We start from the raw sequence: 17,200 nt of genomic DNA, 5'->3' as shown, positions 1-17,200 counted from the left end.
GTAAACGGGGGCTGGGTTGGTGCTGTGCTTCCTGAAATCAAAGATGATCTCTATGGTTTTCTTGGTGTTCAGAGCAAGGTTATTCTCTGAACACCAGGCTGCCAACTTCAGGACCTCCTCTCTGTAGGCTGCCTCATCACCCTTAGAGATGAGTCCGACCACTGTAGTGTCGTCGGCAAACTTGACAATGAGATTGTCATTGTGGGCCGAACTGCAGTCGTGGGTGTAGAGGCAGTACAGGAGGGGGCTCAGCACACAGCCCTGTGGGGAGCCGATGCTCAGCGTGCGGGTGGAGGAGAGGTGGGGGCCAAGTCTCTCAGTCTGGGGTCGGTTTGTTAGAAAGTCCTTTATCCTGGCACATGTGAGAGGGGGAAGGCCGTGACTAATACCACTGAGTGATGCTAAGCTTCCCTGCTTGAAGTGAGACTGAAGCTCAAATATTGATTGTGTCGAGTGGCTCTTCCTGTGAGTGTGAAGTGGCTTTATGTGTGACATAAAATAGTACAGTATGAGGTAGGATGTTATCACTGTGGTCAATGATCTGCTTTATTAATATGTTATGTAGTCTTAATGCATCAAACTCTGACACGTAAAACCAACTTCAGTTGCAAAATTTAATTGTTGTCAGAGGGCTGCCAAGTAGAGTGCTGTCAGTAGATCTTTATATACTCACTGTTTTTAAAGGGATGTCGCTGAAGGAGGGGAAAACTAAATGATTAATGAGGGCCAAGAGCTGAAATATGTCAGCTATGAGAGATAGCTGGGATGAGGGGCAAAATTAGTAGCGGTCGCTCCTGTGATCATCTATTGCCAAAAGTTATGGATAAATATCCATGTCTCAGTTGTTTATGCCAAAGTACATACATTGCTGCATTGAATCATTACCATAAATGCTATATACATGGCACATATTTGCACAGAAACACATGTCACCTGTATACTTTTAAGCTTAAACAAATGGAGAAGATTACAAAACCATAGCCAATCACATCTCATGATACAATCAAATTTAATGTTTTAAACATCTGCCACTTATTCAGATACACAGCTGAGAATTGGTTCTAGACCACGGTGCTGTTGTAGATGGAGGAGTGTGTGTGTGTGTGTGTGTGTGTGTGTGTGTGTGTGTGTGCGTGTGCTCAGAGGGATTGTCTTTCAATACCCTTGATGCTATCCCAGATCTTTGTCTCTAGCTAGGGCAGCAGCACAGTGTCAGAGGTCAGGTAACACAATCCTAAACGTGACCTCAGCAGATGCCTGTAGGATGTAAGCTCTGATTAAAATATATAGAAGTTGGTGTCAAAGCAGAGTGAAGGAGGTTGGTACAAAGACACACATACATTATGGCTTTCAGCAGATGGATAGTTCTACTAAATGTAGGTGTTGTTTAATTAAATCAAGGGTCACTTCACAGTCTAAAGTAGACCTGACTTTTTTCAGTCAAATCAGATTTGGCTGTTCAATACGAAGATTCGACTATTTGCTTCTGGGGGTTTTCAGTTCCTGTGGTGAAAATGCGGCTACATAAATCTTGTGTCTCACGTTCTAATGTATTTCTCTGTTATATGTGATCAAGAACATCAGATTTCCACACAGAGAAAGTAAAAGTGAGTCCTGTGTGTGTCTCTGTTGCCGTGCTGCTGCAGCTCTATCAGTCGGAGAGTCAATCACAGTGGACGGCAGTAGAGGACGTACCACTGTCTGGTTCAAAAGTAGATTAGCCGACTTCATTGACAGTCAGCACCCAGAGAGCATTGGAGCAGCCATTAACTCCATTAACTACCACTCTTCTCTGCTTCCATCTCACTTATTTTTATGGTTTGTGGTCATTTTGAGGTGCATCTTATAAAGTGTACAGCCTCCCATGCTGTCGCTTTGTGCAGTGATGCAGCTAAAAAACAAAAGTGCAGAGCTCATGCTAGCATTTGGGTGTTTCATGGTTATCCTTTTTTGAGATATAGACCTGTTTATTTGCGGGAGGAAATCTGCTTCAGATGTTATGGCCCGTTACAAAAAGCTCACACGGCTGTAGACTTTAAGCACCCTTCTGCTTGATGCTGCTTCATCCTTACAAGCAGTTCAAAAATCAACATCAATTATGAATTCATTCCATCTGGTGGGGCTGTGATTACTCCTCCTGGCACTGCAGCGGGCCCGATAGCCTCTCCTGCTAACAGCTCTGTCAAATGGTTTCACTACTAGAATTCATAGCTGACGAAAAAAGGGAGGAGAGACACTTGGGCCAAAGCCAGGAAAGAAATGAGAGCGGGAGAGACCTCACCTACTTTTTCCTTATTGACACATTTAAGGAGCAGGATTATGTAATGTAGTTTTTAATAATTATTGGTGACTGATGGATTGGAGCTTCCCTGTTGCTATGTGCTTCTTAATTAGATTTTTATACACTTGGCTGCTACTCAGGGGCTGCGGATTACAAGGTTGTTTGAATTGTCGACAGTTCAAGGCAGGGGCCGGTTAATTTGGCACCCTCACATTGGGACCTTACTCTAGTGTCCCGGCGGGGTTTCTGAGGGCCTCCTCTCTTCACCTTTCACCCTCCTCCGTTGATCCTCTCCACTGTCTGCCACGATTAATGGTTTGCTGTCCCACTCATTACAGTTTCCCATCTTCGAAACGCTGTCACCTCTGCTTTTCTCGACCCCCGCTGACTTTTGTCCTACTTCCGTTCTCCAAAAGCACTTCACCTTCAGGTGGCACTTCTACCAGTGTCTCAGCAGGCCTCAGCCTCTCCTCCCTGTAGACCGGGAAAGCAGTTGCTTTAGAGGTATTACCTGCCCCACATTCCTTTTCCCATCTATCCAATTAGTGAAACATATAATTTTCCTAATTACTCTAACAGTGTGTGTGTGTGTGTGTGTGTGTGTGTGTTTGCGTGTGTGTGTTTGCCTCCCGGATGTGTAGAAAAGGGAGCCTTTGAGGGAGGAACTGTGGCCAGGGGGAGTTCAGAAAGTTGCTTTTAGATAGAGAGATCTGCAAATGTTGCAAGACATGGCGGTACCTCAGAGGGTAAAAATGAACTATAGATATTTCTGCTGTAAAAAGAAAGAAGTCAGTCTCCTCTGCTTCTTTGTCCCATCAAAACTGCTGACGCCTGACACTATATTTCTGAAGATCCTCCCATCACAATCTTATCGTTATGTGGGATTTTGGCCATTACAGCTGAACAACTGTAATGAGAAAATTGGATTTTCTTTATCTCTGACCATAAAAATAAAGACAGTCAGAAGTACGTCTTGTGATGTGGGTCCTGATCAGCTGTTTGATCAACTGTCAAGGTCTGAAAGGGTAAGACAGCAACTGCAGAGGGGTGGAACTGTAGACATTACTAGCAGGGAGCTGTCAATCTATCATACAACCAGCTGCCATTTCCTTCTTGTTGTTTTGCTTTCCGCATCCCTCAGTGGGAATTAGGAGACAGAAGACATGTTTTTCTAGAGGTCCCAGTAGCCTGTCATAACATTGTACCTCTAACACACTTTTGAGGCTGACAGATTCATGTGTTCCTGCGAGCTCCATTATCAACTGAACACTTCTTAGACACACTTCAACATGATACCTCAGTTTTATTACCCTCTCTTCTATTTGCTTTACCTCTCTCAGCAGCCCTGTGCATTTCAGTCGTCTATTGATGGAAGAGTATGTCTGTGCAGTATCCTTTTCTTCAGACAGTGTGCATTGCTAGTAGGCATTTTTATTGTACTAATAGGACTATTCAATACGCCTATGGCAGGCAGTTTGATGCAAAACCAATACAGTTATACACTGTAACTCTACTACCTAATTGAAATTTGTATTAATTTATTATAATTTCTCACTAAATAGAGTTTGGATCTGTGTGTTTTTGGATTTTATTTTTTGATTATCTGTATAGCCCCATATGAGTAATATGAAGGCTATCTCCTTTCTTTCCTCTTGATTTTCTAATATGCACTGGTTCATCTTTACACCTTCTAATCGCTGAGGAGGCGCATCGTCCATGTGGTTCTCCTGTGACTAATAACCTCTGCAGGAGTCACACAACTACCACACAGTGCTTCAGGCTCCATTGATTCACTTTCTGCATGTTTATGGCCCCATGAGTTTTGCTTTCTTTTCTCATGCCTTGAAATCTGCGATGTTAATGATTGATCAATTATAACCATGATCTTGATCTTGCTGATTGCAGGGCAAGAGGGGTTTTCCATACACAGTAAAACATTTTAACATGTTGAAGGTGTGAGTTGTCCCAAACTGGCCAACCTCTTAATTATGGTTACTTTTCCATTGAGGAAAAACATAATTTTTTTGGTGTTTTAGGAGCTTTTAATAATTAATGGATAATTGTGTCTGTGACTGCCAATTGGTCATCAAATGTGAATTGAATAAAATGTTATTTTCTTCTTCCACCTTCATTAGCCTTACCTCACATTCACTCAGTATACATAGAAGAGGTAGATTGGGTCTTCTAGCCTCTCATCTCTCTCTCTGCTTTGGCAGCAGTTGTCAGTTTTCTGTCCAGACTTGCTCTTTGCCCGAGGCATGGTAACCATCTGTTGGAGGAGACTGAATCTCTCCATCCCTGTCTTTCAAACAGACAGATATGCCCAAGTATGTGTACGTGTATGTGTGTGTGTGTGTGTACGCGTGTTTTTTGCGTACTCGAGTGTACACATGTTCATGCAAGCTGCTTCCATTTCCTCCTTGATTGGATCTGAGAATAGGAAGTGGCACATGTGTCTCTCAGAGGGCCTCTGGTCTCGAGTCTAGATTGGCACATTTCTCAACACATAGCTGAGAAGAACAGGCGGCATCGGGCTGCCTCACGGCTGGTGTGTAGGCGGCTGAAGACAGTGGGAGGAAGAGTTTGAGATATGATGAAAATTGAAATTAATTAGATTATAGAATAAAGAGTGACTAAGGCCGTGGGGAGATGGAGAAACTATTTTGTTGTCTATGAGATAGCTGCATATGTCAGGAAGTTCAGTGTAGTGAGTGTAGTTTTGTTTCACTGAATACCGCAACAGGCTAGAGTTGCGAACTCAGCGCTTTTGTTGTTGTTTTTTCCCCTTTCTAACCCTGTCCCTATGCTTTTCTACCTCTGTTTCCTTACTTCCTTACTCATCTTGGCTTTAACACAAACTGCCTCATTACTTTTTTCCCTGTATGTTTTGTGTATTTTATATTAGTGGGGAGATTTTGAGATTTCAGATGTCTCATTGTGTTATTTGTTTGAGTCTCAAATGTGTGCCTCAGGCTGCTGAGAGTGAGAAAAGAGACTGTGAGAAGTCTCAAGTCAGTGAGAAGTGATGTCTAACAGTGAGACGAGCCTTGCCTGCACGGCGACCAATATTTATCAGCATGCTAAGGAAACCTCATGACATCCGACGTTTGCCTTTATTGTGTACAGAATTAAGCTTTAAAGCCAGCGCATACTTGATATTCATAGTTCAGTCTGTCACCCAATGGGTCAGATATTGATTTATTCAACAGATCTGCTCCGAAGTGGGGACAGAAAGGACCAGAGGGCTATCACATTATGAATTTAGTGGACAGATGAGCCTGACTTAAAAGAAAATCTTCTTGTGCTCTTTCCAATGTCTTATTGAACTTTCCCTTGGTTTGTTACTTAACTTTCTCTACATTCAACGGCAGCATAAGAATCGGTGAAATAATTGTCTCATTAAAGCGTGTGACATTCATTTTTCACACAGCAGAGCTGATGCTTTATTCATTTTCCAGTGAATTGTCTAATTGTCTGCATGCCTGAAGGTTCAGAACAAAAGCTCCTTAGTAATTACACAAAGGCAGTCTATTTTGGACATTTTAAACAGCTTGTAATAGTGTCGCCCAATATGGGTTTTTCAATGGCCGATGGTCGAGATATAATCCTGATATCAAAACAAAGAAAAGTCACGTACAATTCTATTCTATAGGAAATTCATGCATGTGTTTACAGCAGGAAAGTTATAGTACAGTGCTCGAAACCAAAACTCGGGGGGGGTGCTAACAACGTTCCACAGCAAGCCACACTGACATGGCTGCTGCAGATGAGTCTGAAGAAATGTTTTGTTCATCAGCCTCATGAGCACAAACATCGGGGGCAATTCAGATGATCTCAAAATGCCAAATAATCTTTCTCTGTTATATAGAATTTCTCTTTCCTTCATCAAAACACCAATTTTCACTTCCTCCCCTCCCCAAAAAGAGTCTATAAAGGTACACTCTCTGAGTTTGTGGTATTGCCCCAAATCTCAAAGTTTCTCCTTTCATAACATCAGAACATGTGAGGAAACTTGCAGGTCATGTAGGGTATCATAAAGAGCTTGCTGGGATTTCACTCGCTTACAAATCATGGTGATACTCTAAAACTGAGCTTATCGACTGAACTCAGTACAGTTCAGCATATCTTCCTCCCATCAGCCGTGAGATCTAGCTTCTTCAGCCGTTTCTCTGCTAGTGGTTGTAAAATTATTTGCTGTGGCTGGTGAAGGCAGTTGTCATGCTGAGTGAAAGGAGGCGGAGCATGGTGAGTAATTTGTGCGAGCTTATAGCGCTGATTGGAAAGGTCCAGGCCTAAACATCAACAGCGGGCCTGTGTTCTCAGCTAGCAGGGGCCCACACTGCTGCCTTTGTGCCTTTGCTCCCAGTCCCACCAGGATGGGTCACACTTGCGCCAAACACATGCACATTTATTCACAGACAGAGTGAAAGCCTCAATACCAAGGGAGGCAGACCTTTCAGACAGTTAACATTTTTCAGCTTGATGAGGCCGTGGCTGCAGGATGATGATGATGATGATGACATAGGCACTGCAGGAAGATAGAGAAATAAGTTGATTGTTTTAAGCTATTGATCCTCAGTCTTGACACAGAACAGGGGGAAGTACCCTTCATTCTCTCCTCCTTTTATGTCTGGACTTGTCAGTTTCATCATGCTTCACTGAATAACGAAACTCTAGAGACGGTGTGAGCATGCCAGGAATTCTCACAGTAGAGCTGGCTGGCACACTTCTTCCTCTCGTCGGGTTTCATCTCTGCAAATGTGGGAGTCGATAAAGCTTTGTCAGTTCTTCTCTCAGATCCTATTTCTGCAAAAGACAACTGAAATTCCTTATTAGGATGTAGGTTTCACAGCTAAACAGAAAAAAATAGTGTAAATGTAACTGATGGTCCTGTTTTCTAGGCTTGTTGACTAACCCAGCTCTCAGATGCTCAAGTGTCAGGTTTCAGTTTTCAGTTTTGGGACCTCCAGAAAGCTTCTCTGTGCTGATGGCTACTGCCCAGTTTGGAGCGTATGACACCTAAAGATCAATCAATCACCAAGGCTTTCTATGTCTGATAAAGCACAGATAATAAAAACTGGTCCCCCTTAGTGAATAGTATATTAGTGTGGCATTAAAACACTGGCTGCTGTCCATGGCTGTAATGTTCACACACATTTGGTCTACTGCTGGATGTTTAGATGCCTCAACTCATCTCCTTTGCTGGATAATTATATCTGAGCCCCCCCAAAAAAACACCTGTTTGCACAGTGGGAGCTGTCAGATTTCCCCTGGTATGACAATTATAATAATAATAATTTAATTTCATTCCCAGGTGGCCTTAAACAGCTACCTGCTCATCTCCAAACAAAGGTAGATACCCAATTACAGGTGTACTCATTTGAGTCCTAAAGAAGTACCAAGTGGGTCCCATGTTGTCTGTAAATACAAACAGGAGTAATTTCCTTTATCAGCTCTCTAACAATTAAATGAATGAAACCACCATGTTCCCCAGGGCAACACCACACTTTGTTTTTAATATCTTACCTGACCCGAAGGGAGCAATGTATTCTCTCCCTTTTTGCAATTAGCAGAGGTTTGCTTTAGTCTGTGGCCACCTGGGACTTGATTAAAGCTGTTTCTGTTTGCATATGCCGATGTGCTGTGCGTAGGGAATGCATCCAAAGAGGACCTTACTCACTTACCATGACTGTCATCTGACCTGATTGTGTCACTGTTAATGACACCCCCCACCTGTGACATCATGGGGTCAGGCCCAGGCGCTGTCCTGCAGCAGCTGGACCCCAGTTAGTCCTGCAGGCCCCTTCGGCGCAGGTTCTCCTGGCACCCATCCCCTTGCTGGTTCTGCCTGTCTGCCAGTCACATTGTAACCCATCTGTAATCAGGCAATTTCCTGACTCTTGCTGGGAGATTTACAAATTCCCTGCCGCTTTCTTCTAGTACTACATATCTCTACACGCACACAGATGATATGTAAGCATGCCCACAGTCACATTTTTCTTCATTTTGTCTGTTTTCTACACCTTTTGTGTTCTATTGAGGGTGAAGGAACATACAGAATCTAACCAATCTTATTCAAATGAAAGTGGAGACTGAAATGGAAGTTGTCTATTTTTCCTCCCTGTGTCTTTTTTTTCTCTCCTCATTTTCTACTATGAGTCAAAGACAACCACAACTGTTGTACATGTTGCCCAGTTGCTAGGCATTGGGCAGTATTTATTTTCCTGCAGACTCAACTTTCCTTCATCTCCTGCTCTGCACAAGCAGTCAGTGTCCTCTGCATCGTGGTCAAATAGTTTAGTTTAATGCCCGTGTCTTCCATTCAATCTTCATGTCAGTTCAGTTTGTTTTTAGAAAGGATGTGCTACATGTCAGTTTAGTTATATTTTAGGTTATATCAAGTTTAAGATTAGTTTGTTTAAATGCTGTTAAATGTTGCTGAGAAAACCTGATGATCACTATGGTCTGTTCAGTCACCATTACTGTAGAGAGAAGCTCTGCTTCTTCAGCGCTGAATTATAACATTTTTTCCAAACAATCTTTGGAAAGTACCAGTATCAACAGAGCACATGGAAATGGTCTGTGTGTGTGTGTGTGTGTGTGTGTGTGTGTGTGTGTGTGTGTGTGTGTGTGTGTGTGTGTGTGTGTGTGTGTGTGTGTGTGTGTGTGTGTGTGTGTGTTCGTTCGTGCAGCTGTAGAGCCTCCATGCTCTAAAGGGAGATATGGTGATAATGCAGCATTAGCCTCAGATCAGACAAAGTGTGGTGTGAAATAGTTACAGAATCAGTGGTATTAGTCCGACTGTCATCAGAACTTGAGTTCCTGCCACAGCTTTTCCCACAGAACCACCAGCAACATAAGCTAGAGAGCGATTGACACTCGTATCACATCGCTAACCATGAAAAAGCATCCTCTATGATCTCTCAGCAGTCCTGTTAAGTATGTGTGTGTGTGTTTCATTCACTCAAGTCACTTCACTTTATTAGTAGAAACAATGTGTGCCCAGTCCTGTAGGAATTCTGCAAACCGTCCTTTTAAAGTACAAGTGCTTGTTCAGTTGTTGGCAGCCCTTTACCACCAGCTGGCAAGTATGAAATATTAAAGCGAAACGGTGCAGTACAGGACTTGCCTCTGCATATGTGTATGTATATTGTGGTCACTGTAGTCCTAATAATAAGGATGCAGCAGCAGTCCATTTATCATCTTTTTTTTTTTTTGGTGTACATAAACCCCCACTTTATATTGTAATCCATTGTGCTTTCAGTTCAAGTTTCTAGAACTCAGTCATGTGCAGATATATTCATTTTTATGCAGATTTTCACAGTATTATAAACAGTATTTTAAAATCAGATCATTTGAACAGATTCCACATGCACATGCCACAAAACTGAGAAAGTCTGCCAGGAGGTTAAGTGTATTTATATCGTACAGTAAAGAGAGCTTCTACCTATTTGTTAATCAAAACAGCAGTGGCACCAAAGGTATGAGCCAAACTTCACTGCACATTTCTAACTGTTAGCAGCTTCAGGTTCACTGGACAAACTCCAAAGGGCATGTTTACTACTTTCAGGAGAGCGTGTGCTTGTTGTGTGCGTGTGTAAGTGTGTGTGTGTAAGTGTGTGTGTTTGTGTGTGGTGAGAGAGGCCTGCTACCTCGGCCCTGGTCAGTCAGACTCACATGGACGCACATGTCTAGAAAGTATGTTCCGACAGTTTGCCTCCAGATTTGCATATCTGTGGCCGAGCCACAAAGGTTCTGTTGCTCTCTTCCAGATAAGTGCAAAATTATTAGTGTCCTTTATTAGTCCTTAACACTCAGAGGCAATAGATACAGTTAAGGGTCAAGAAAGGGGTTAAGAAAAGGTTTTAAACCAATATTGTGGTTTTAACCAGCTTGAATAGAATGAAGCTCGTCTGTAATATGATTTATTCCTGGCCAAGTACTCCATCTGCATTCTGAAAAAATAACTGGATTTATATGGAATGCACACTGCTCATTTCCATTGAATCGGTCTGCTTCTTAGTTATTTCCCATTTTCGTCAGCAGGGAATCTGTTTACAGTTTCCTATTCACGCTCAAGGTATGCAGTGTTCCAGAGCGAGCATTTCTTTCTTTGCTTTCCCTCCTGCTTAACAATATGGCCCACAGACTGTACGGCAGATGGATGAGCGCTTCATCACAGTGTGATTTGCAAATTGCTTGGTGGGCAGAGTGGTGACTTCAGAGCTCTGAGGTGGATGTAAAATAAAGAATGTTGCAATGTGTTTGTATGTTTCAACAGAAAAATGACCCCAGACACTCACAACCTTTTTGTATTTGTTACATTTTTGGTCACGTACTCGGACTTAGTGCACAACAAGGTGCATGATGACGCACCTTTGGACTGTCGGAATATGATATTCGTATAAACTGTCTTTATTTCAAGGCAAACTGGCACATCCGGCTCTATTAGCCAGTCTGAGCTCATACACTATGGTGGAGGCGTAGGAGCTGACAGCTGTGTGTGGAAACTATCTTGGCCCATTCCTACCCAGAGGCTTCACTGTGCATTTGCGTGCTGCATGCTGCGTAGTAGTGTATTTTGAGGGTCATCCCAGAAAGACTTAACCCCAGGCGAGTACGAGTGGAGAGTGCACTGACAGGCACCCCTGTGTGTGTGTGTGTGTGTGTGTGTGTGTGTGTGTGTGTGTGTGTGTGTGTGTGTGTGTGTGTGTGTGTGTGTGTGTGTGTGTGTGTGTGTGTGTGTGTGTGTGTGTGTGTGTGTGTGTGTGTGTAGTGTTAGATTCCTTGTGGCAGATGAGCTCTCTCTGGCTGCCTCAGGCTGTTCGAATAAACATAGCAGGGGATAAGACAAGCCCATATCCTGTCAGTGTAAGACGTTTCCATTAAAATGTTAACCATGATAAAGTGACTTGAAATAAAAAGAGGAGAATAGGATGGCAGGTGTTTTTTGTTCCTTTTGGAGGCTGAAAGTGACCGGGATGTTTTCACTGTAAGATTAAGACACCCCCTTACCATTTGAATTCAGACTACAGATAAAACCGACTGAGTTATAACTACAGGGGGAGAATCCCTGTAGATATTCAGTAAGAGAACAGGAGAATGGTCCAGGATGAAAATGAGGGCTGAGATCTGTTGCAGAGCTGAAGCCAAGGCTGGGAGGTAAAGGGAGGGGAGCAAGACAAGGGTCCAGATGTGAGACTGCCTTGCTGGCTCCCTGTTTACATTTCTCAGCTAACGGGAGAGTATTTTTAACCTCTGCCTGTTTTTGTTCTCTCTGCAGGTGCTGGAGAGTCGGGGAAGAGCACCATTGTGAAGCAGATGAAGTGAGTGACTGCTCATTGTTTTGCTTTTCCTCCCACAATCTCTGACAAATTAATATATGTTTTACATGCAGTACAGGCAATAAGAATATTTAAATACAGATGGTTTCCAACATTTATTTGAGGATCAGTACCTCTACTGCATCAACATGAAGATTTATGGCAGCACATTCATTTGTGGGTATCAAAGCAAGTGTGTGCACAATTTAATACCATGTTCACATTGGCTCCCATGCTCCAATGAATCATCATGTTTCATAAAGTGCATTTCCATCCACCACCTGTTTTTATCCGCATTTTCAATTTGCACATAAAAAAGACCTGAATGGAAACAGGATTTTTTTTTAAGGTCGCAATATAGTAAAAAAAAATATTTATACACTTGGCATATCGATGAAAGCGAAATGTGACTTAAAAGCATGTTTAAAGCACGTGACTTAAATGTTCACTGAAGCTCCTGCTTCACTGAATAGACTCAAATTTGCAGCAGACAGCAACATCAGGTTTATGTGGACCAATAAGGAGACTGTTACCTTTCTTAAAATAATACATGTAACAAACATAAATGCCATATTTCCATCATATGTTCTAGATCGTTTGACTGGCCTGCTTTTACTTAAGTCATCTTGATGTTGATAATGGCACCCTAATGCCAAACTACTAATATTCATATTTAGAGCCCAACCAATATATTGTTTGGCAGGTTTTGGCCTATTGCAGACATGCAACTCTTTTTTTCTGGTATATAATGCAGAAAAAAATGCTTACGTTAACAAAATTGTCAAGGATGGACACATTGTTGTTCTTTCACTGAAAACCCGACTCAGTCAGGAAATCTGAAGGAAGCATAATACAATAGTCCAATGTGCAAATTCAAGTAAACCAGATGTCAAATTAAGTCTTCTAGAGTAGTTTCTATTAGGAAACATCCTCTTTTCTGTTAGGGACACACACGCACACACACGCACACACACACACACACACACACACACACACACACACACACACACACACACACACACACACACACACAACAGACTGGCGATATGTATCTTTGTTTGCACTGCCGCTGATATTGTATATAGGGATGTCCTCTGATAAAAGCAATCTCCTAGCTAGCTGATATAGTGAGTATTGTTACCTGATACCTGTTGGGCAAATATCATACTCAAGTATACAGCAGAATTTGGTTCTGAATAAATTGAAGGAAAGAAATTGGCAATGCATTTGCTAAATTATGGTTAATTTTACTTCACATTTACAATGCTGACCAGAAATAGTTATTCAAGTACACAACATCTGAGACTTGCAAGAGGCAGTGAGTCATGTATGTCACTATGTAAACCGCGTCTCTTGCTTTGCTGATTGTTCCTGCTTCCAGCTGTAGGGTTTAACTGATTCTCGAAGGATGTTTTTAAAACAAAAATCTTGTAGGGAGAACTGTAATAGCCTCACAACGTGAAGATAAAGTGAGCAACTAAAAATTTACTCTGGGAGGCTGTTCAAGAAGCAGTGAGTCATGTCATGTAAACCACGTCTCTTGGTTTGCTGATTGCTCCTTCTTCCAGCTGTAGGGTTTAACTGATTCTCTAAGGATGTTTTTATCACAAAAATCTTACAGGAAAAACTCTAATAACCTCACAACGTTAAGATGAGCAGACTTGCTTCGGGAGGATGTTATAAAATCAATAATTCTATTTTTACTCCTTATCGATACCCAGCCCTTACTATACCTTGTACACGTGATCTGTTATAATGTTAGATTATGATAAAATAACAATTCAAATAGTGTTTTCTGAAACAAAGTTTGCAACGTGTCTCTAGTCAAAAATAACAGTATGGATTTAGTAAAAGTATTGTTTGTTTGAGGAGGGGAAACACTGTAGGCTTTCAGTCCTCTTGGCTGTGCCTCACAGTGTTTCACAGTGGGCTCACTTGCATTTTAATGAGGTCCCATTCAGCACAATAATTCTAACAAATTTCCAGTTTTTCAATTGAAGAAAACGCTGACATGACCAGCAGCAGGCTCAAAAGATATGAGCAGGGAGGAGTACAAACATAAGAAAACACAATTTTTTGCCCTCTTCTATACAGCTGAGGCTCTGATTATTGTTTGTTGAAGCATAAGTGAAACTGATGTGAATGAATGAAAGTTCCTAGTGTTCCTGTTTTGTGTTGCTGCACTGACTGGAAGCAATTTGATACATTTCTATGATACATGGTTCTTTAAAATCCCCTCAGTTGTGCGCATCAATGAACACCTACAGGCTTGATGCTTTTGATGTCATTAACAAAAGCACTCATCACACAAAACACAAAAAGGAGTTTCTCAGAATTTCTCTGTATATATTTTTGTTTTTAATATGTTTCAAATTCCCCTATCTGTGTTGTAAAGGTCTATCAAGCCTTTTAACTGACACTGAAGTGAAAAGAGAACAACACTACTGTCTTCTCTTTGCTCACAGAGGAGTAAGAGTGAATTCTTTCAGCTACCCAAAAATAGAGAGCAAACCTAACTGACTCAAATGTAACCTCTCAGTCTCAGACTACACTCTAAATTTCTCGGCTTTTTTTTGGAAGATGGACACACAATAGATTTCAGAGATACTATGTGTGGAATTTTCCTATTCTTAATTCTGACAAAACGGATAATTATGCTGCAAAAATGTCAACGGAAACTGCTGTAGTAATGATGGGGTTTCATTTTATGTAGTTTTGAAGTCCTTTTTTAAGAAAAAATCAGAAAAAAAAACACCTCCGGTTCACACTAGACTTACATGTTGTGACAAAAAGGCATAATTCTGCTTGCAGAAATGTGACAGCCACAGGATATGACAGCATTAATGATGGGATTTCAATGTAATCCAGTTTTAGAGTTCTATTTAAAATGTCCCCCCTGGTTGACACTAGACGTGCAAGTTAATTTTAACACAGCAGTAATTAAATATTTAAATGAGAAGGAGGTGGCCCATAAGTTCATACAACATAATAGGCACTGTCACTTCAGTTTGTCTGATTCAGTTCAAAGGATATCTCCAAAGTGCTCAACTGATTTCAGTCAAATCTCATGGAGAGTTAGGCCAAGAATTAAGCTTTGTTTCTAAGTGTCTTCTGTAATGCTTACAGTATGTAACCACACAGGACACAACCATCTTAATCAACACAAGGTCTTGGTTTTATGGAAAACTAATATTCGGTAATAATACATATTCACTCTATAAAACATTTGTTCATATTGTTATCTTATAATTATTTGCTAACCTAACCCTTGCCAAATGAGTCTCAGTCACTTGAAGTGTTAGAAAAGTCACCCTTTTACACAGCTCTGAATGTATTATTCCTGGTATTATCCAAAAAATCTGTATGATGTCCATGTGTGCAGATTGTCACATTGTCATGTGTTTTTAAAGACATACAGATAACAATACATTCATATAAGTAAAATCTTAATGTAGGCATTCAGGTGTAGAAAGCACAATTTCCTGATAATCTCAAATGCAAAGACCTAGATGACAATTGGTGTCCAATAATACCCATTCCTCAGATGTTTTTGATTTTAGTGATACAGATATTGCTTACTGTTACCAGTACTTAACGATTATCTTATTGATACTACTTGCCATAATTTGTTGCAAAAAAAGACATGACATGAAACGATGTGAAAATATTTCAGTTATTTTATTACTTTTTTGAAAAAGTATAAATATATAGAAATAAAAAGTGACATTGTTTTCTGAGTTACTGCATTTAGCTGCTTTTTTTTTTTTTATTTAGTGTGCATACACTTTTGAATGTTTTTAACAGCTGTTTATGCTGCGTTACATAAATAACAAAATTTTTGCCCAAAAGAATTTCTTGATATTTTGGTACTCACCAGTCATAAACCGGTACTGTTGTTTTACTCTTTCTCGATACCCATCTCTAACTATACCTGTTTATAATGTTAGATTATGATGAGATATGGGGGGACACTGTAGGCTTTCAGTCCTCTTGGCTGTGCCTCACAGTGTTTCACAGTGAGCTCACTTGCATTTTAATGAGGTCCCATTCAGCACATCACACAGCCAATGAGCATCCTGGCTGTGTGGCTCTCGTCTCTTGGCTGTGACGGGCCAGGGGAGATGGTTCTGTTTGGTTTCCAGCCCAGCAGCTTCTTTCTCAGCCCCGTGCTTTTTCAACCACATGCCTCTTTCTCTTCGTCTCGTTCCACAGCTCCAAAAGCAAGTAAATATTTGTTTTAGTGTCCTCTAGCTGAGAGATACAAAAACAGCTGAATTTTCCCAGTGCAGCAACCCAGCAGTGATTTGTGATCACATACGCACAAGATTAGATTGTCTTTGATAGATCTAATGAAATATTAAATATAACAACAAATGGACAACGTTTCCTCAGTGAGACAAAATATTTAGCAAGCTAGTCTTTCTTTTACTTTCTTTTAACAGCTGATGGGCAAATAATAAATAAGCAAACCACATAACAGCAGTATCTTCTCTAAAAGGGTGTAGGTTTGATTTCAAAAGTGGGGGTGGGGCACAATGAAGTGAGACCTTCTTGAACCACAAAAAGTAATACCTGCATTTGTATCAATGTATCGATCTACCAAATAACGAATTATGATGGAATTGGTTGTTGTGCTTTCCATAATAATGTTAATGTAACAAAAAAACAGAGAGAGAAATGAATAAATTAATGCAGTTTACTACATTGTCTTTGATTGATGCTCAATTGTAGCATCTAGGAGTAGATTAACAGTGAATAAAGTTTTTTTTTAACTTGAAGAATATGCAGAAGTGTTGAAAGTACTTTTTTCAGTCCTGAGTAGTAAAGTAGTAGTTTTACACCATTATAATGTGTAGTCATATGTAATAATGTCAGTAGTATGTTTTATTGAAATTCAAATAGTGATATTTATTTTTTACAAACTAGTCCTTTTCTCTCTTGCTCCTCCCCTCCCTCTCTCTGGTTTCTGTTTCCAGGATTATCCACGAGGATGGATACTCAGAAGATGAGTGTAAGCAGTACAGAGCAGTTGTCTACAGCAACACAATCCAGTCCATTATGGCCATCATCAAAGCCATGGCCAACCTTAAGATTGACTATGAGGAACCTACTAGAGCGGTAGGTATCTGAAAGCCCGGCTGGAGAACCTCTCCAACCAAGCTAAATGTGCCTGTTCTTGTTTTACATGACTTTGTCCTACAGATAGAGTCATTAACAGTATATTAGCCAAATAAACAAATATTACAGATACTTAAATGACATGGCTTCAAGTGCCATATTGTTGTCAGACTATTTAATAGAAAGCTGTTAAAAGTATTGTGTAATATTGCTTCACTCAGGCCAGTGATATCATCTCTACTTATCACAACTCTGCCTCCATCCTAACTGCCCATATCTAGCCTTGAGGATTTCAGCCCGCAGAAATTATGCAGCTCAAGAATTTCTCTCGAGTGCAGTGTGACAGTTTCTACTTGGAAATCAACTCTGGGTAGCAGATGCTTAAGCTGGACTCCTGCAGTGTCATCTTTTTTCTGCGTGTGTGTGTGTGTTTGTGTGTTAACGGAAACAGTAAGGAATTGCCTTTCAACGAGGCACC

At 40.9% G+C, this 17,200-nt stretch overlaps 1 protein-coding gene across 1 annotated transcript in view; it reads left to right on the top strand.

Annotated features, from left to right (window-relative positions):
* LOC127371272 (guanine nucleotide-binding protein G(i) subunit alpha-2) overlaps positions 1–17,200 on the top strand; it is a 57,740-nt gene that overhangs the window by 29,695 nt on the left and 10,845 nt on the right. The window contains exons 2-3 of the mRNA XM_051413988.1: positions 11,565–11,607; positions 16,581–16,722. Of these exons, the coding sequence (XP_051269948.1) occupies positions 11,565–11,607; positions 16,581–16,722 (185 nt within the window). The remainder of the gene's footprint in view (positions 1–11,564; positions 11,608–16,580; positions 16,723–17,200) is intronic.

Source organism: Dicentrarchus labrax, unplaced genomic scaffold (genome assembly GCF_905237075.1).
Source record: "Dicentrarchus labrax unplaced genomic scaffold, dlabrax2021, whole genome shotgun sequence".
Lineage (NCBI taxonomy): Eukaryota > Metazoa > Chordata > Actinopteri > Moronidae > Dicentrarchus > Dicentrarchus labrax.
This window is presented reverse-complemented; position numbering and strand designations above follow the sequence as displayed.